Source organism: Elephas maximus, chromosome 20, assembly GCF_024166365.1.
Source record: "Elephas maximus indicus isolate mEleMax1 chromosome 20, mEleMax1 primary haplotype, whole genome shotgun sequence".
NCBI classification, from domain to species: domain Eukaryota; kingdom Metazoa; phylum Chordata; class Mammalia; order Proboscidea; family Elephantidae; genus Elephas; species Elephas maximus.
Window position 1 is genome coordinate 72,125,911 of NC_064838.1, and position 20,470 is coordinate 72,146,380.

General features: G+C 46.8%; 1 protein-coding gene across 22 annotated transcripts in view; it reads right to left on the minus strand.

The window, feature by feature from the left end:
* Window positions 1–780: 780 nt before the first annotated feature.
* The window catches only part of LOC126063604 (ral guanine nucleotide dissociation stimulator-like), a 57,771-nt gene continuing 38,081 nt past the window's right edge, over window positions 781–20,470 (minus strand). For 15 of the 22 annotated variants that reach the window (XM_049862028.1, XM_049862027.1, XM_049862032.1 and 12 more), the window contains 7 exons: window positions 9,142–9,378; window positions 7,169–7,267; window positions 6,163–6,243; window positions 4,358–4,551; window positions 3,656–3,715; window positions 2,595–2,788; window positions 782–2,347 (listed from right to left, as the gene is read on the minus strand). In XM_049862028.1, the coding sequence (XP_049717985.1) occupies window positions 1,359–2,347; window positions 2,595–2,788; window positions 3,656–3,715; window positions 4,358–4,551; window positions 6,163–6,243; window positions 7,169–7,267; window positions 9,142–9,294 (1,770 nt within the window). In that variant the 5' untranslated portion in view covers window positions 9,295–9,378 and the 3' untranslated portion in view covers window positions 782–1,358. Of the gene's footprint in view, window positions 2,348–2,594; window positions 2,789–3,655; window positions 3,716–4,357; window positions 4,552–6,162; window positions 9,379–12,441; window positions 12,575–20,470 lie in introns of those variants that run through there. The other 7 variants (XM_049862019.1, XM_049862036.1, XM_049862037.1 and 4 more) reach the window with 7 other exon arrangements.

Here is a 20,470-nt window from a genome sequence, read left to right on the forward strand (position 1 = left end):
CACTCAAAACTAGCAGGTTTTCAAGCCATTTGAAAAATAGGCTGGAGTAGCACACCCAAATGAGGGGTATGTTGCTTCCAAAATACAAAGACGTCCAGCAGGGGCTGTGCCTCCTTTTTAGTTGTAGGAGGGGCTAGATACATCAACTCGTCCTTCACTTTACAAGGAACATCTTGACATACCCCCACCACTGGAGCCCTAGAAGTTCACTGAGGTGGAAGACATCTGAATTTTTGGGGAATAATTCCTACCTTCTAGCAGGCAAATACTCTACCAATAACTGCAGAGTCATTGATACTTCTTTCTTACTATGTCCAATCAGCATAATGTCATCAGTTTAGCGGACCAGTGTGACATACTGTGGAAGGGAAGGGCGATAAAGGTCCCTATGGATTAAATTATGACATAGGGCTAGAGAGTTGATATACCTCTGCGATAAGACAGTGAAAGTGTACTGCTGGCCTTGCCAGCTGAAGGCAAACTGCTTCTGGTGGTTCTTCCAAAAAGGGATGGAGAAAAATGCATTGGCCAGATTAATGGCTGCATACCCCAGAAAACGTATTAATTTGCAGGCCACATTCCCAAGGAAATGCCTCTTCCAACTGATTGGCTGCTCACATCAGATTATAAAATGGAGTATGATTACATAATGCCTGCCAAACCCCTGAGAATCATGGCCTACCCAAGTTGACACATAACGTTAACCACCACAGTGGTGATGAAAATGTTCTGAAGGAGACACTGTTGATGGGGAATAAGATTGTGAAAGTACATAAAGCCACTATATTACACACTTGCAAGCTATTACAACAAAACTTTATTTAATGAGAAATCCACCAGTTAAAATACAATAAACTATACAGAATAAATTGAGCTGGGAAAATACTACAACAAAACCAAAAACTATCCACTCAGGTGAGGAGAAATAAGGGTCTGCTTCCGGAGCAGATGTTCCCTGGTTGTCAATAAGGAGTTGCTGTGGAGAAGGTTCAGCAACTAGTTAAGCCTCTGGTGCCCCAGACTGAGCTGGAGATGGAGGACTTAATGGTGTATGGGGCTCCAGTGTTGGAACAGGAGCTGGATCAATATCAGCTGTTCATCTGGGAGCCAGTTGGAAGTGGCCCAGGATGGAAATCCACCCCTCCAGCTGGCCCTTCATCTAGTGTCGGTGATGAAAATGGAGAAGGAAGACCTGTGCCAGTGAAGCTTTGGTTTTGGTGCAAGAGTGGGTTCAACATCAGTAGGTGGTATAGGAGCAGGTTTTCGGTGTGTTCCAGGATAAGACTCTGACCCTTCAGCTGGCTCTTCATCTGGTGTCAGTGAAGCAGCTCATGATGGTGGTCTAAGGAGCTCCAGTGTTAGTCCAGGAGCATGATCAACCTCCCCAGGTGGTCCAGCAGCCCATTATGGTGTTGGCCGAAGAAGAGAATCCGATCTTTAAGGAGGCTCTCTGTCTGATCAACTTGCTGATGGAGGACCTGTTGATGTACCCAGCTCCAATGTTGCTGCAAGGACAGAATGTAACTCATGAAGTTTTCCTTGAATGTGTTCTGGAAGTCACCCAGGGTAAAAATCCAGCTCTCCATGTGGTGGCACTGCTGGAGCAGGTGATGCTCTATTGAGTTTCGATGTCCGTTCAGTACCAGGATCCACATCACCAGGTTGTCCATTCTCTGGCTCTGGAGGTGGCCCAGGTTAAGAATCCGAACCTCCATGGGGCTAGCCCTCTGCTGCCACAGCTGAAGCTCGTCATGGAACAGCTGGTGCTCCACGGAGCTTCTGTGTTGGAGCAGGAGCAGAATCGACATCAGCTGGTGGCCCAGGTTCCGGTTCTGGAAGTAGCCCAGGATGGGAATCCACCTCTCCATCCAGTTGTCCATCGGATGCTGGTGATGGAGCTGGAGGAGGGCCTGGGCTACACTGAGCTCTGGTGTTAGAGCAGGAGCAGGATTGACAGTAGCCAGTGGTCCAGGAGCTGGCTCTGAAGGTGGCCCAGGATAAGACTCTGACCCTCCAGCTGGCTCTTCATCTGATGCCAGGGTAGGCGCTGGTGATAAAATAGCTGGTGTGGTGTGGAGCTCCGGTGTTGCAGCAGGAGCAGGACTGACAACAGCCAGTGGTCCGGGAGGCCCTTCTGGAGGTGACTCTGGATGGGAATCCACCCCTCCAGCCGGCTCTCCATCTGGTGCCGGTTCCGGAGCTGGCGATGTAATGGGTGGTGTGCTATGGAGCTCCGGTGCCAGTACAGGAGCAGAATATACCCCAGAACATGGTGCAGGACCCAGTTCTTGGGGCAAAGATGGATCTTGAGCTACTGTTACAACTGGCCCTGGCCTTGGCTCTAGGACTGCAAGAGGAGAAATGTTCACCAATATATGACTGCCTTTCCTCATGCCTTTCCAATGATGAAAAACATCTCACTGCCATCAAGAGAAGCCCATTCCCAAGACTTCCACCCCAGGGAGTCTTCCCAGACCATGGTCCACCAGAGGTGGGTCTGAGGTTACTCTGTGCTATAGGCCAACCCCAGCCTCTGGGGTTCTTCTCATGTCCCCCTCACAAGCTCATATGCAGGCATGCCCAGTCCTCCTCACCCTCTGGCTCTGTCTCAGTGACCTCCATTTGATCCAGCTGGGCCAAGAGAAGTTGGGCACGGCGCCCCAGATGTGAGCCTGGCATGTTCTCCTGCACATACTCCACCACGAGCTTTAGGCAGGGGAAGTACGGGGGCTGATCAAAATCCTCTGAGTATTCCTTCAGCCACATGCCCAGGATAAAAGAGATGGCACTAGGGGTGGGTGGTGAAGAGCAGGGTCAGAGGCCTGGTTTTTCCCACCACACTGCCCTCCCAGGGCACCCCTGCAAAGGGCCCTGTGTCTGCCCGTCCTTCCAAAGGTCAGCACCATCCTGCATCACACCCTCTGGCTGTCCTGGAAGTGGCAGGCCTGGTCACTGAGCAGAGGGCTAGCACACAGCCTCCATCACAGGGAGCTCCCCATCAATGATCTGTATAACTCTCCCTGCTCGGGGAGCCTGAATTACATCCCTTTTCTCCTCTGGCCCTCTCCCCACTGGACAGTAACCCTCTAAGGGCACGGAAATGTGTGTCTGCATGTTTACCTCACAGCCTGGCACACAGTAGTGCTCCAGGATGCTGCCCAGGCCCTCGGGCCCCTCCTCTGGAGAGTGTGCACCAGCATGCTGCCTGATTCTCTACACATGTGTGATTGTCTCTTCTCCCATGGACACTGTTCTCCCCTGGGACAGGGGCCCCACATGGCAGCAGAGCACCCACAACTGGAGATTAAGATTCAGGAGCAGGTTTCTCTCCCTCCCACCCCACACCTCCTATTTTGGGCACCCAATATGGGAGGGGGCAAGTGGAAATGTGAGGGGATTGTGTGGGGATGGGTTCTCTCAGGGGCCTCTCTGAACCCCAGCCTCCCCTCTGCTCCCCAGAATGCCCAGGTTCCACCCCCAGCTCTCTATGACTGCTTATCTCCTGCAGGGGGTGCTCCTAAACTCATTCCTGTAGTGGAATCCAGATGTGTGGGGTCCAGAGTCTGCCCAGCCCCAATCCAGACACAGGCCCTGTACAGCCTCCACACTTCTTAATAGACAGGAGCCCCTCTTTGTCCACCCACAGTCCACTCACCCTTTCAGCTGGTCTTGGGGTTCAGCATCCTGGGCAGAATAGGGGTGGTTACATCCATACCTAGAGGTGGTGTGAGGGTGTCATATCTAATGCACTGTGGACACTACTTGCTTAAGATGTCTAGTGTCCCTGTCTGACTCCCCGACTAGAATGGTAGGCCCAGGAGGGCAGGGCTTCCTACCTGCTTTGTCTACTGAACGATGCTAAGTGCCTAGAACTGTGTCTGCAACAGTAGGGGCTTCGTAGACAACCGGTGAATGAGTGAACCCAAGCAGCACATTCCCAGGTATCTGAGAGTCCTGGGACCCTTCTACCAGCCTCCAAGATCCCCGTTCTGGCTATACCAAGGACAAGGACCCACTAAATGGAATCTCAACCTCCCCATTACAAATAGGAAATAGGTTTGCTCAAGGGCACACGGTGAGTGAGGGCTGAGGCAGACAGTTTCTTTATGGGCGAGAAGAATATAATAAATGTGAACATCCCAGCCCCCCCAAAACCCTTTACCAAAGAGCTAGGCTCCACTACACACTTTCCATGGCTTGTCCCACGGGGTCCTGACAGTAATTCTAGCTGATTTGTCCTTTACCAACCCACTTCTCAGTGGAGCAAAGAGGCTCTGAGTGGTGAAGTGACATTCTGCAGACTCACAGCTGGTAGGGGGCAGAGTCTCCACTGGGCTGTGGAGGGCGGGGCACTCACCTTTGGAGCAGCTGGTCTAGGACCTGCTGGGTGGTGGCGTAGTTTCTATAGGTTCCCAGGAAGATTCTGATGTAGGAGAAGTTACCCTTTAGGAATGCTAGCACCAGGTGCTCCACCAGCTTCTCCAGTGAGCCTGCCTTGAAGGTTTTCATCACCCAGGCCTCATCCAGGTCCTCTTCGGAACCACAGACACACTGGGGTGGGACAGAAAAACAGAGGAGGGGCATATTGTCAGAGGCAGCCCCATGAGCCACCAGGAGGGTTGGGGGCCCGGAGCTCAGACCAGGCACTCCCTCTCCCTCAGTGACCTGTGGCAGGAGGTGGGACATGAGTGCCTTAAGCAGAAAACAGGGCTCGGCTTTCCGAGCACAGCTGGAGGTGGAGAGATGATTACAAACATTAGGAACCTGAAGTTATTTTGTTAACTAAGTAACCATGGTATCTCCCTGGAGGAAGAGCAGTGTCCCAGTGAGTCCTCACAAAACACCCCATTCCAGAGATGAGAAAACAGAGGCTTGGTGATGTCTAGTGTCTCCTCAAAGTCACCTAGTCAGCCCCCAGAACTGTCCAACACTAGGGCTCTGTGATGTTCCCTCTGTGCTGCATGAGGCCTGCTCTGCTCCTGACTCAGAGGGGAATATCTAGTGCAAGCTCACTCCTTCCCGGCTAGAGACAGTGCACAGAGCAAACACACCCATGAGATAAGTAAGACACGGGTATTTCTTTCTGTACATCAAAGGCGGGTTTGAAAACCTGAAGCTATGGAGTACCCAGATCCAGCCGAGGGTGAGAACCTGGAGATCCTTGGGTGGGAGAAAGATCCCCACAGGATCCAGGATCTAAACAAATGACTCAGGAAGAGCGAATCTGAATGGCCAGCGAAGGACTGAGAGGGGGCTCGGCTTCTCAGGGCCAACAAGCACCTCAAAGCCACCCTGCAGTTCCATTGGCCACCCTGAGAGCAGATTGGCAAAATGGAAAAGAACCCTAATACCCAGAACTGGCTCGGGGTAGGGACACAGCCATTGTCACACACTTTTGGGCCACGGGACTGCGACTGCTGTTTTGGGAAGGAGTCTGGCTCTAGTGATCCTAACTTGAAATGTGCACATCTTTCCCCCAACATGTCACTCCTGGGAGTCTGTCCTGAGTGGGTCTGTGTATGAGGACACATGTAAGCGTTCCTGCAGCCCTGCTGAAAGGGCAGCACAAGGAATCAGTCCAGGGCCAGCAGCCGTGAGAGGCTCAGTCACTGTGGGGACAGGCCTCCCTTCTGGAACATTCTTTAGTAAGGACACAGCTCCTGAACTGGAGGGGTCACATGATGTGTTTCTTGAGCTTGCAGGTGCAGAAAAAGATGTGTCATAGCCGGGGCCCTGCACTTTAGGGTAAAAGAAGCCTGCTAAGCGTGACGATGTGTGAGGCTGGGAGAAGGTGTGGAAGGACAGTCCAGCCGACTGCTGCCCAGGGCCCTGGGATTGGAAGTTAAACGCTACAACAGCAGCAACATGCAAAAAGACCCATGGGCTTATGTGAAAGGACGACAGTATAAAAAACTCCTTTCTGATATTCCTACAAATATGGGAAAAGAGACTCTGTAGTTGGCCAGGGCAGGGAGGGCAGTGGCAGGGGGGTAGGAGGACAGGAAAGGGTGGTGGTCAATTTCATTGAGAGGGGACTGGGGGCCCTCAAGAGGGAAAGTCCTGGGAGAGAACTGGGGGTCTCCAGGGCAGTGTCTGGGCCCCAGGCACGCTCTGGTCATCTAGGTTCCCACCCAGGGACCCACTCCCCTCCCTCGCACTTACCCTGAGCCTACACCAGCCCTTCCTGGACCCCGGCTGGGTGATGCCATTCTCTTTTTCCTTGGGGATCTTCTGAACCTGGTTCTGGAGAGACAGTGGTGGCAGTGGCCCGAGAGGCATCAAGGGCCCCTCTGAGCCACCTCCTTCACTTTCTGCCCCTTCAGGCCCTTGTGCCCCCTGGGCCTTGGAGGAGCTCCCAGTTTCCCATCTGTCACCATGTGATGAGTGGGTTGGCCTAGGGGTGGACCATCCAGCTCCAGCCAAGCCCAGAAATAGAAAGATCAACCTTCGAGTTTTGCAGCAGGACCTGGGAGAAGCCGGACTAGCATAGGGTCAGCAGTGGCTCAGGCAATTCCAGTAGTTGGGACTGTGATTTGACTGCCCCACTCAGGCGAGCTGCATCTCAGAGAAGCCCCAGGTGAGAGTGCTGACTCAGCCTGTGACCCTGACAGTCCCTCCCTAAAGCCCTGGTCTGAACTAGGACCGCTGGGCAGACTTAGGTTCCAGAGAGTTCTATGTGATCAGTGGGGTTGGGGCAGGGACTTGAAGGAGGTCTCCGCCTTGATGCCCCAGCTCCCAGTCTCCAAGGCACCCAACCTGATGGACTAGGCCTGGCCACCACCCCATTCCAGGTCAGACCCAGCCCCATGAACCCAGTGATGGTGAGGGGCTGTGGGGCTGGAGCTTGGGGTTGCCCTCAAGCAACAGCACCATTTTCATCATCCTCATCATCACTTCTCCCCTCCCAAATCTCCCCAGATCACATGACCCTCCTTCTCTGACTCCCACCCACCTCTCTCCCAAATGTACCCTGCCTTATCCAACAACTTTCTGTCTCATCAGTTCTGTCCACATTTCCTCCCTGCCCCTGTTACCAGGGACCCCATGAGGACAAGGGCTGGCATGGCCTGGGGGCTGGTATGATCTGGGAGAGGGATGTGAGGCTCCCTAGGTGGGATCACAGTGGTGGCCTGGCTTGGACTGGCAGGTCTGGGCCACCCTGTGTTACCTTCGGGTTCCTTTTGGAAAGTGGCCAGAGCCTTCGGGGGTGGGATATGAGACCATGTCTCAGCCTTCGGGACAGGGTCGAACTCCTGGATTTCTCAAGCTTCGATTCAATGGGGGATGAGAAACAACAAGAAAACATGTTCTCAGTTTGAGCGTCTCCACTCAAGTGAGCTGGGTTGGGGGCTTTGTTTACAATGTGGGTGCCTGGTTACCAGGGTTCCAAGTTCTACGTACTCTGGTGTCAAGGAAGTGAGGTCATGTTCTGGGTCCCCTGACCTGGGCCCAACCTCAGATGAGACCCCCCCAAAGTCTCCTCTGGGCTGCTGATTGCTCACCTCTCCCCATGCCATCTCTATAACTGTACACAGTGACACCAACACAGCCCCCTCCCCTTCCCCCATAGGTATTCTATTTTTTAAGTGAAGAAAACAAAAATGTTTGATGCACACATACAAGGAAGAAATACTCTGAACAATTATAGTCCTCATTTCTGCAACTGATCACGTGGTCATAACTGGTATTTAAAACTACCTTCTTCTACCACCCCTTCTGTTTTCCCTTTACCCTCAGCAAGCACCTCAAGTGATTATAGTTCTTTGCCTGGTGGGGTGAACCATACCTTCATTCCTGAATGGTCTGGGCTATTAGCAATCATGTCAGATTGGGTTGCTGTAGTTTTCCATTGCCTTTAATCACAGGGCATGGTAGTACTATATGACGTCCTAAGGGATTTCCTATATTCCAGAAATCCTCTTCTTTACCTTTATTATGCAATATCACTCTGATTTCCTCTTGGTAATCAGGATCAATCACACCAGCCAATATGGTAACCCCTTTCTTTGCCTGCTGATCCAGAGGCCGAGGAGCCCAAAGTGGCTAGGTGGCATTCTTAACTTCCAGTTCAATCAGTGTTTTGTCTCCTGCTGGGATCATTCCTCACTTTGAAACTAAGATCCCTAGGGTCTTGGGGATAGGAAGCAAAAATTTTGCAAGTGAGTCACTAGGGGTAATAGTGAATGGTACCAGTTCTGTTTCCATCCCTTGATTCCTGGACCCATGAATCCTGGCTATGGGAGAAACAAGTTTCTGTGGAGGATGGCAGGGCTTTTTTCCAAAATCCTAAGGGTCTGCACTGTGATTCACCAACAGGAGACTGCCAAAGATCCCAAACAGCATCTCTATCTGCCATGGACACTTCCAAAAGCATTGGATCTGCCAGATCACATGGCCCAAGCGGCAGAGTAGCTTGGACATGAGCCTGAACCTGATGCAAGGCCTTCCCTTGTTCTGGGCCCCACTCAAAACTAGCAGCTTTTTGAGTCACTTGATAAATAGGCTAGAACAGCACACCCAAATGAGGGATATGTTGCCTCCAAAATCCAAAGTGGCCCAACAGGTGCTGTGCCTCCTTTTTAGTTGTGGGAGGGGCCAGATACATCAACTTTTCCTTCACTTTGCAAGGAATATCTTGACATGCCCCATACCACTGGAGCCCTAGAAATTTCACTGAGGTATAGGGAAAGTGAATTTTGGTTGGAATAATTTCCCACCCTTTAGCATACAAATGTCTTACCAATAAGTTTAGCGTCATTGATACTTATTTCTTACTAGGCCCAATCAGCATAATGTCATCAATGTAATGGAGCAGTGTGATGTCTTGTGGAAGGGCAAGGAGATCAAGATCTGTGACGGTTAAGATTGTGTGTTAAATTGGCTGGGCCATGATTCTCAGTGTTTTGGCAGTCCTATAATGTTGTGATCACTTCCCTATTGAGATTTAATATGTGATCAGCCCCATGATGGGATCTGCTGTGAGTAGCCAGTCAGTTGAAGGGAGCTTCCTTGGGCATGTAGCCTGCATTTAGTATGGGCAGACATTCAGACAGGGCTCGGGGGCTTTTGCTCATTCTGGACTCTGCAGCTGGCTGCCATTTGTCTGACCTCCAGTTCTTGGGACTTGAACTAGCAGCTTACCTGTGGTCTTCCTGTCAATCTTGAGATTTGCCCATTTTCACAGACTGTGAGCAAGAGCCCTGCTCTCCAGCCTGCCAATCTTGGGTTTACAGCTCCCATGCCTATGTGAATCAGAAGGCTCTTTCCTGACCCATGGACTTGGGACATTCCCATCTCTACAACTGCCAGAAATTCAGGTCGGTTTCAGAAGAGAACGTGGAACCAGGGATATCATTGCTGATGTCAGATGGATCCTGGCTGAAAGCAGAGAACACCAGAAGGATGTTTACCTATGTTTTATTTACTATGCAAAGGCATTCGACTGTGTGGATCATAACAAACTATGGATAACATTGCGAAGAATGGGAATTCCAGAACACTTAGGTGTGCTCATGAGGAACCTCTACATAGATCAAGAGGCAGTTGTTCGGACAGAACAAGGGGATGCTGATTGGTTTAAGTCAGGAAAGGTGTGCGTCAGGGTTGTATTCTTTCACCATACCTATTCAATCTGTATGCTGAGCAAATAATCCGAGAAGCTGGGCTATATGAAGAAGGACAGGGCATCAGGATTGGAGTAAGACTCATTAACAACCTGCATTATGCAGATGACACAACCTTGCTGTTGAAAGTGAAGAGGACTTGGAGCACTTACTGATGAAGATCAAAGATTACAGCCTTCAGTATGGATTACACCTCAACATAAAGAAAATAAAAGTCCGCACAACTGGACCAATGAGCAACATCATGATCAACGGAGAAAAGATTGAAGTTGTCAAGAATTTAATTTTACTTGGATCCACAATCAATGGCCTTGGAAGAAAAGTCAAGAAATCAAAAGACGCATTGCAATGGGCAAATCTGCTGCAAAGGACCTCTTTAAAGTGTTGAAGAGCAAAGATGCCGCCTTGGAGACTAAGATGCGCCTGACTCAAGCCATGGTATTTTCAATTGCATCATATGCATGTGAAAGCTGGACAATGAATAAAGAAGACCGAAGAAGAGTTGACGCCTTTGAATTGTGGTGTTGACAAAGAATATTGAATACGACTGCCACAAGAATGAACAAATCTGTCTTGGAAGAAGTGCGGTCAGAATGCTCCTTAGAGGCAAGGATGGCGAGACTGCGTCTTACATTCTTTGGACATGTTGTCAGGAGGGACCCGTCACTGGAGAAGGACATCATGCTTGGCAGAGTACAGGGTCAGTGGAAAAGAGGAAGACCCTCAATGAGGTGGATTGACACAGTGGCTGCAACAATGAGCTCAAGCATAACAACGATTGTAAGGATGGCGCAGGACCAGGCAGTTTTTTGTCCTGTTGTGCATAGGGTCGCTATGAGTTGGAACTGATTCGATGGCACCTAACAACAACACAAAACAAGTGCATGACCAATACACCTTCAGTTCCCTACCTCATGTCTACAACTCTCCAGCCATACGTCATAATTTACACTGCAGGGAACTTTATCACCTTTCCCTTCCACAAGACATCACATGGGTCCATTACACCTACTGGACCTAGTAAGAAGACGTGTCAGTGACTCTGGACTTATTGGTAGAATGGTTGCATGCTATAGGGTGGGAAATTAATTCCACAAAAATTCAGGGATTATTCTAGGGGTGAAATTTCTAGGGGTCCAGTGATGTGGGGCATGTCGAGATATTCCTTCTGTCTTCCTTATTCATCGTACAGCTTTGGCATGCATATGAGGCCACTAAAAATATCATGGTGTGGGCTAGGAACACCTTAGTCCTCAAAGTGATATCTTTGCTTTTTAATGCTTTAAAGAGGTGTTTTGCAGAAGATTTGAGTACAAATGACAATGGTTAAAGACTAAAAAACAACAGGCTATCTCCAGCTTGTCAGGGAACACCAGGTGTTAGACGCTGGTCATCAGGTCTAACCTAGAGATGAAAGGGGACAGAAAGTGGCCAACACAGGAGCCTCATGGGCTCTGCGCCAGCCACGGGCTGGGTTGCTCTACCTCACTGATCACCATCGAGTGATACCCCTGAGGTCCCCTCATACAGTGGTCTTTGGGTACTGAAAGCTCAGCTCTGTTTCATTGTTTCAGTTGAGCCAAGAAAGAAAATTTCTTAGTCTTTCTCCCTTCATATGCCTCAAATACTGCTTTAGTTTTCTTTTCCACATTGTCTTTCTCCCCTCCTTCTTCTCTCTTTTAGCTCAGCACACACACAGGCACCCCCACTTTTTTAGTCCATCTTCGTGCAGAATAACCCCAACCAGAGGCCTTATGATTACAGATGAGCCCATGTTCACAGGCAACAAGTGATGATGAAAAACACAAGTCCCTCAATGTTGGAACTGTTTTACTGCTCAACAGTCTGTTTAGAAGGGATGGGGGTCTAATGTCAAGGCAGTCTTTACTTTCCTGAACCTTCCTGACCATTGGACCACACTTCAGTGATGGAGCATGGGCAGTGGTCCCTGAATGAACTTGACCACTTTATTTCCTGAGATGGGCCACAGCATAAGGGAAGCTGGAACTGCAGCTCCTCTGCAGACTTGGAAAGCTTGTCTAATTCTCTGTGACTTATCAGTCTTTCCCCCTCCCACAGGAGTTTTCTCTCACAAACTGAACTCCCTCACTGAGTTAAATACATTTTCCTCCTACATCTAACGATACTGGAAAATATACACAGGATGGAAGAGACCATGCAGTTCCTTCCCATATGTGTGTGAATGGGTCTGGCAGGAATGAAGAAAAAGTTTAGCTTTCCTTTCATGTGGGCTCTAGGTACAGGGTTTTATAAGTACTGGATCTGGATCTCAAACACAAATTATTGCAAGCCAAATACCTGTGGCATATGCATTTCATAGTAAGCACCACAGATCATCACTTCTCCACATTCCTGGTTTCCCCTTGTTAGATTCCACTCACAGATGGCTATGACTTATGGAAGCATTTTGGCTCAAACCTGACAAGCAGATACCTATGTTGGGATGGCAGGAAAACAGCCTCATCTTGGAGCAGGATGGATGGGACCTGGCATGATGTGGAAGGCCAGACCCATGACTCTTCTTCCATTCTACCCTATGCCCACTAGAGTGCTTACCTGGTGTAGCAGAAGGCACATATGCAGAGGGGGAACCAAAATATTTCATAACCAGAGATCACTGGCATTACTGACTCTCTGCCACAGCAGTTAGGGGAGAATCCCAAGGGCTCCTTATTGCTCCAAGCATTAACCCTTCAGTTGCTGAATCAAGGGAGTGCTCTAGGATGTCTTGGGGGAGGGCTGGGGTTTCCTGCATGTTGGTGGGGCACTTGGAGGACTAGGGGTAGTGATAACTTACAAGTGGCATGGAAATATTTTAACAGCTAGTTTGGCTGTATTCTTGTGTTCCAGCTGAATTAATAGCTGTGCACTGGGTCAAGGTTGGTGGTCACAGATGTTCCTGTCCACTATGTGGCAATTCCCAGGTTATCCTGAAAGGTGAAACACACGACTTAGGCTCACTTAATAAGATGTACCCACTCAGAAATTTTAAGCTAAAACAAGAGGTGCAAAGAGCAAAGATGGCGGAGAATGGATTTGGGTGCTCTCTGTAGAATGCTCTCTTTGCTGTTCTGGGGGAAGGTCTTTGTCTCAGCCTCTGTAGCCCCAGTGTTCCTTGGTTCCTTGGCAATCTTCATGTGGCATTTATCCTCCCTCCATCTGTGCTTGCTTCTAAGTCTAATCATCTTTGTAAGAGTCTAATCTACTCTTTTTATAACTCAGAAGTGATTAGGCTTAAGCCATGCCCTACACTGACATGGCCTCATTAACATAACAAGAAAACCCTATTCCCAAAAGAATTACACCCACAGGCATAGGGTTAGGATTCCAACACATATTTTGGGGGACACAATTCAATCTCTAACCCATGACCAAGCCCAAAGTCAGTGGAATAAGGAGATAATACTCCACCCAGAGAGGTCGTGACAGGAGAAGGGAGGGAAGGAAGAGTTAAAGACAGATAATACAATCTATGACAATCTAATTCCACTCATCATTTTAAAAACTAAAGTAGAACATAGTGAAGAGCTCATTGAAAGTCCTTTTCCCATTAGTAATAAGTCTATAATATTCATAACATCAACAACAAGGGAACAACTAAAATACTTGAGCAAATAGTACATGCCAGGCCTTGTTCTAAGCATCTTAAGAGATATAAATTTATTTAATCCTCAATGCAAAATAGTATCTGTGAGGTTGAATTATTATTCCCACCTTAAAGGTGAAGGAACCAAGGCCCAGAGAGGTTAAGTCACTTTGCTAAACTCACACAGCATAGTGGTACAGCTGGGATGTAGTCCCAGAGTTGTTTCCAGAGTCTAAAACCCTAACCACTAGGTTATACTACCTCTCCCACAATTACTACTGTATTTTATTTCCCTTTGAGGCTTTCCAAGAATTTGAATCATCTGTCTACATCAGGCAAACAAATTTTATTCCTTATCACAGCCTACAATCTCACATGATCTAGCCCCTGCATACCTCTTTGGCTTCATGTGAAATCCCTTTCTCTTTCACTCCAGCCACACTGTCCTTTCTGTTCCTGAACAACTAAGCTTGTCCCCACCTTAAGGCCTTTGCGCTTGCTGTTTTTTTCTGTCCAGAATACTCTTTTCCCCAAATCATGTTATTATTGAATTCTCAGCTTAAATGTAATGTTCCCCAGAGCGGTCTTCTCCTACCACCCTACCACAGCAGCTCACTCCCGTCTTAGTCCTAGCAATTCTCTCATCATTTTTTCACTTTTACTCATAGTTCTATGGCTATCTGAAATTATCCTTTCATCTGTTTATATGTTCATTGTCTATCTCCTTTCTTCTAGAATATAAACCGCAGGAGGGAAGGGATTTTTATCTGTGTTGCTTACGGCTGTATTCTCAGTCAGTACCTAATTCACGGACATAACAGGTACTCAGTAAACATCTGTTGGGTAAATGAATGAAATTCTCACTTTGCATCGACACTAAGCAGACTTTCCAGAAGTGCCCAATCGCCAGATCTCCCTCTTCTGTCTTCTGGTACAAAAAAGCCTGGAGATGTCTAAACCATACAGAGGCAGAAAGATGCGACCGAAGCCAAATTTTATTTCCAAGCAGACATCATCTTTGAGTCCTAGTCATTGCGGTTAGAGGCAAGTGAGGTCATCCATTCAATCCAAGAAGAAAGGTCAGAGGGAAAATCTTCACAGAAGATGCTGAATAGATGTAAAGAGTTGAAGTCCAGAACTTTGGCTTCTCAATACTTTATTGTATGGAATGAAGTTGGAAAAATCTGAACCTGTCTAGATAAAGATGCTACTTCCACTGCCTAGGTTTGAATTAGAGCTGGGTAGATGAGCCATGTGGGGAAGATTAGGGCTCAGTGCCAAGGGTCCAATCTTTACTAAGCTGCGAGCACCTCATTGCTCCATAACCTCCACTTCATGGGCTAGGTGTTTGTCCCTTTGAAGTTGTGTGGGAGGAACTGGACTGAGTTGGCTTCTGTTTTCTCAGGAAACCATCTAAGGGACTGAACTGGGGGATAAATCACCAAACTTCCAAGCACAGTTTTAACCACAATCCGTAGTGTCTCGGCTGACTACAAGACATCCCAGACTGTGTGTCCCAAGACTGTGTTGGCTGGTGATCTGGCTGCCAGCATTCTCCATCTTCAATCCCAGGCAAATAGGAAATGCTGCTTCCTTTCTGGGGAAGCAGAGGATTTGGTGGGTTAGTTGAGGCTAAACATCTGCAATCTTAGACAATTTGATGAATATGTACTTAATTGCCTGCAGAGAACAGATTCATTTACTTTCAAAGATGGCCAGGATGGGGGAGGGGAAAGGGATATTTGTGGGCCAAAAATCTGTCACTAGGAGAGCTTCCGTCCAGTGGAAGAGGCTTGGGAATTAATGGCTGGATACCCAGACTGAAGAAACCCAGACAAGATACCTTACATCCAAAAAAGGAATTTTGAACAACAGTACAGGTTTCTCATGGAATCTAAGGAAAAGTGCTGACATTAAAAAAAAAAAAAAAGGAAAGCTGCTGACATTAAAAGGCATTTATCTCTGTTTCTAGACTCATTTTTAAAATTTTAGATTAAAAAATTTTCCTAAATCTTTTTACTGAAATATGAATACATAAAGTGCACATAAGTGCACAGCTCTTTAAACACAGCAATGTCACCAGCACCAGATCAAGAAACAGAGCATTGCCAGCACCTCAGAAGCTCCTACTCGTCCACTCATTATTCCCCAAGGCTAGACACAGTCCTGACATCTAACAGCACACATTAATTTTGATTGTTTTTTACACTGACTTTCTTTATTCATTAACGTCGTCCATATGTCACAGTAATTCATTCATTCTTACCGCTGTGGAGTATTCCATCCTGTGAATATACCACAAGTTAGTCATTCAGCTACTAACTTTGGGCATTTGTTTCCCATTTGGGACTATTTAAAATGGTGCTTCAGGGAACATTCCAGCACATGTATCTTGGAGGAAATCTGTATGTTGTGAATATACACGGAGTAGGGTTTCTGGATTATATGGCAAGTGTGCGTTTAACTTTGTAAGAAACTGCCGAACTGTTTCCAAAGTAGTTGTACCATTTTACACTTCAACTAGCAGTGAGTTCCAGTTGCTCCATATTTTTACCAACACTTGGTATTGTCTGTCCTCATTTTAGCAATTCTAGTGGGCACACAGTGGAATCTAAGCTCATTTTTACTGCACTTCTCCTTTACTCCTTTCTGTTGTCTCTTTCTGCAAACGGCCTTTCTCTGCTCTCCATCTCCACCTAGAGGAGACCATGATTTCACTCCCACTTCCTGAGAGGTCTTTCCAAAGACCAGTACAGTCACAAATAGAAATCTTTTACTGCAAGTCCAAAATAAGAGAAAGTAGATCTGAGTTAATCATCTATAGCAAGGCTACATCATGTTATATAAACAAGATTCCTGGGACTGCACAGCTGGTATCAAATGGATGGCTGATTCCCTGAAAAGCGGATGGGGAAGAAACCCCAAAAGGCATCCTTTTTATGACCCTTAGACCATCCAAACAAATGCTCCATGAGACAACTTCTCAACAAAAGAACGAAAATTTCACTCCGTCATTTAACAAATATTTATTGAGCTTCTACTATGTGCCAGGCATTGTTTTGGGTGCTGAAATACAGCAATGAATAACAGTGACAAATTCTCTCTCCTTTTTTCCTTTGTCTATTTCCACATCAAGGGACTACACACAATGCAAATACTTTAATGACAAGAACATTTTTAAAAGTACGTGTAAGAGGCACCCTGAGATTCCTTAGGAACATGTCTTTATTTTCTCCAATAACAAAATGCTGCCAGTTGATGTGCCAAGTTCATGTCAAGAGTATGGCTTGTGTAGTGGGTATATATTCAGGCTGGTATAATCCTGGAATGGGAGCTTTACATATAAGGACTTACTCTAAAATTAATTTTTCAAGTATGCTCAGTCCCTAGAGTGACTGGGGCAAAGAGTTCTAAGTATCAATGTTAGGGTTAAATTGTAAGAATGGGAGCTGGTGGTAAGATTCAGGAATATAGTATAGCTGTTAGCTTTAGAAATACACAATGCTAAGGTACTATACTACTACACCTAGTACCTTAGCATTGTGTATTTCTATAAGATGAGAAATTGTCCAAAGACAGCAGTGGGTCTATAAGGAACTTGAGTTCAGTGTCATGATCTGGTACTACTTTTCAAGAAGGCAGTTCAGCAACATGTATCAAGGTCCTTCACAATGTTCGTATCTTTTAACATAATAATCTCACTTTTTGCAATCTAGAACAAGGAAATAATCCTTATGAGGAGAAATGATATCATACCCACCCACAATCTCTTTGGTTTCACTCCTCTTGACAGAGGTGTAACTAAGGTATGGCAAGTAGAGTGTGTACCCTGAGTGCTGCTTGAGGAGGGGCTCTAATGGGCAGTTTCTATTGGCCATCGAAGTTTCCATTGCCAGCTGTGAGAGATCATTCAGCAATTTAAAACTAATTGCCATAAGCACTAATTTCTTTGGACAGGCCCCTACTCTTGGATGCTCAGTCATTCTTGGCTAATTTGATAGCACTTATTATAAGTAGGCTAAAGACAAAAGGTTAGAGGGTCTTAGGAAGTCAATTGAAAGAACATGCCTTTCTCATTTGAGTCCACCTTCTGTGTTTTTTTGGGAAAAAATTGTCACCTGCTGTGATGAAGTGTGCTTTCCATTAGGCAAACTGGGAGGAAGCTGGCTAAAGCTCTTTAGATGGGTAAGTTCAACTGGATTGTAAACATCCTCTTTCTTCCTCTCGGTTATAAGACCCTTCCAACCTCCCTTTGGAACCTTTCACTTGGGCATGACAAGCATCTATTATCATCTAACCAAATCTGAGGTACTAGATTTAAAAGACACAGAGACAGGGCTGGAAGGTGGAGTGTGGGTAAGTGTGAGAAACTGTTCCCCCAGGACATCCTTGTTCTCCAAACAGTATTGTCAATCATGCTACTTGATGGCTCCAGGGGCCTCAAATCATCCCCTGTGCAGCTTCTTCACAGCTTGACTAAAATATTTTTATGTCCAAATACATTTCTAGTTCAATCTCTTAGCTCTACCCCAACTTCCCAGGGAAGTGTGGAAATTCTTACTTGTGGACACATAAACACTAAAGTTTATCACAAGCTTCAAGGAGGTTTAAAGTTTTAGGGTCTCTTCCTAAAACTTTGTCACTTAGTGTCCACACTGGTAGACCAGCATAACATTAGAGCTTAGGATTGACCGAGGTGAGTGTTCAATTAAAGAGAAACAAGTAGAAATATTTAGGATATTCAGAACTGTCGCCAGAGTCTCTATGCCTTTAATTAAATAAGGTTCTTGCCTCTCGCTGGTCAAGAATGAGTAGGTAAGGCACACCAGCAAAGCTTTATTGAAGAGGCTTGCAAGCAGAGATAAGGAAGGCCTAGGCAACGCTTACCCCCATCTCACGGAACGAAGGACTTGCAAGGGTTTTTAAAAATACTTGAGCGGCAACTGGACTGGACCAAAAGCAAAGAAGTTTCCAGGATAAACTGAATGCTTCGAAGGTCAGCGGAGCAAGGTGGGGGGGGAGGTTTGGGGACTATGGCTTAAGGGGACTTCTAGTCAATTGGCAAAATAATTCTATTATGAAAACATTCTGCATCCCACTTTGAAATGTGGCATCTGGGGTCTTAAATGCTAACAAGCAGCCATCTAAGATGCATCAATTGGTCTCAACCCACCTGGATCAAAGGAGAATGAAGAAACACCAAGGTCACACAATAACTACGCGCCCAAGAGACAGAAAGGGCCACATGAACCAGAGACTTACATCATCCTGAGGCCTGAAGAACTAGATGGTGCCCGGCCACAACCGATGACTGCCCTGACAGGGAGCACAACAGAGAACCCCTGAGGGAGCACAAGAACAGTGGGATGCAGACCCCAAATTCTCATAAAAGGACCAGACTTAATGGCCTGAGACTAGAAGAATCCCGGCAGTCATGGTCCTCAAACCTTCTGTTGGCCCAGGACAGGAACCATTCCTGAAGACAACTCATCAGACATGGAAGTGACTGGACAATGGGTTGGAGAGAGATGCTGATGAAGAGTGAGCTACTTGTATCAGGTGGACACTTGAGACTGTGATGGCATCTCCTGTCTGGAGGGGAGATAGGAGGGTAGAGAGGGTTAGAAACTGGCAAAACCATCACGAAAGGAGAGACTGGAAGGAGGGAGTGAGCTGACTCGGGGACAGTAAGTGGGAGTATGGAGTAAGGTGTATATAAGCTTACATGTGAAAGACTGACTTGATTTGTAAACTTTCACTTAAAGCACAATAAAAATTATTTAAAAAAAATACTTGAGCGGAAAAAAGATTCATGTTTATTCAGGGGCATAGGCGGGATTTTCCAGCAACTAGCCCGTTTTGGGTGGGGATAGGCTACCTAAGGTGCACGTGCAGCTGCTTTCTAAGATGGCTCCTGTCCCATAGGCCTCTGGGATTCATAGTAGGACTTATGGGCTGTCATGCCTGTGCAGTCTCTCACTCCCTGAGTTTGATTCCCCAGCTGCGGCTGCAGCCCTTCACTGCCCCTGGTGAAAGGTCACACAGCGGTCACAGGTGGATGTTCTACGCATGTTTCTGGGGCTCATTTCATCCGGTTGCTTCTGAGAGACAACTTTAAAGAAGTTTGTGGGCTAGTTTCTGATACCCTGCCCCATTGTTCTGGGGAATGTCTTTGTTTCTGCGCCCTGGCCCATTTCCTATTACTCTGTCCCTTTAATTTGTTTATGTGAATTGCAGATTTGGGGGCCCCTCCGTTCCCTTAGAACTTTGGATTCAGAAGTACAAGGAATAACAAAGCACTCCAGTAAAGAACCCGGAACTCATATCAGGAAAGGCATCTTGTCTCCCACTAGTACCTACAAAAGGTGTGTGGAAGACACCGGACATTTGAGCTTTCAGAGCAGCCCTCTCACACTTCTTGGCAGCATTCTCTAGGCTCACCAATGTGGTAACACGGCAGACATGAGGGCCACCACAAAGTTATGCTGGTCAGGACGATATAACCCCTTCTGGAAGATCTCAGGTTTCTGCTGAGAATCAGAAAATAACTTCTTTCCCCACCCTGGCCAACTTTCTCCATCCACCACAGAACCCACAACATTGAACATACACAACACCCTCCAGGGTCTCCCCCCATAGGATGTTCTACCCCACAAATTTAACTCATGTATGTTCTTTGCAGGCTTGTCAGTAAGTCACAAAAAATAGGGTTTGGAGAAAAGTATGTGGAGTTGCAACAGACTCTCAGAGTTGGAAGCAACAAATCTGTGAAAGTGCCTCAATAGTGCTGAGCACATAATAGGTACTCAATAAATGATTTTTTTTTTTTTTTTTTTTGGTCTCTTCTAGTTCACAATGTACCTGAGGTGTAAATCATTCTGGACAACTCTGCTAGAATCTTCTTTTCTTTTAGTGAACATAAATACATTTCTCTGAGCCATGAGTCACGAACTGACTTGATGGCAACTGGTTACTGGTTAGCTTCCTCTTATTATATTTACTCCTGGAGCCTTTAGAGAATAACCTTTATCTCTTTTTGCACGTACAACATTCAAAGGCAGCCATTTCATTTTCTAAATATTCAATATAACAATCCCCAAGTTTTCAACCAATCTGCTTATGACCTGATTTTGAGGCCTTCATCATCCTGTTTACTCCCTCTAAATACACTCTTGTCTTTCTCCCTTCTGAAAGGTAACCATGAATTGAACACTATGTTGTGTGGGGAAGGGGTTGGGGG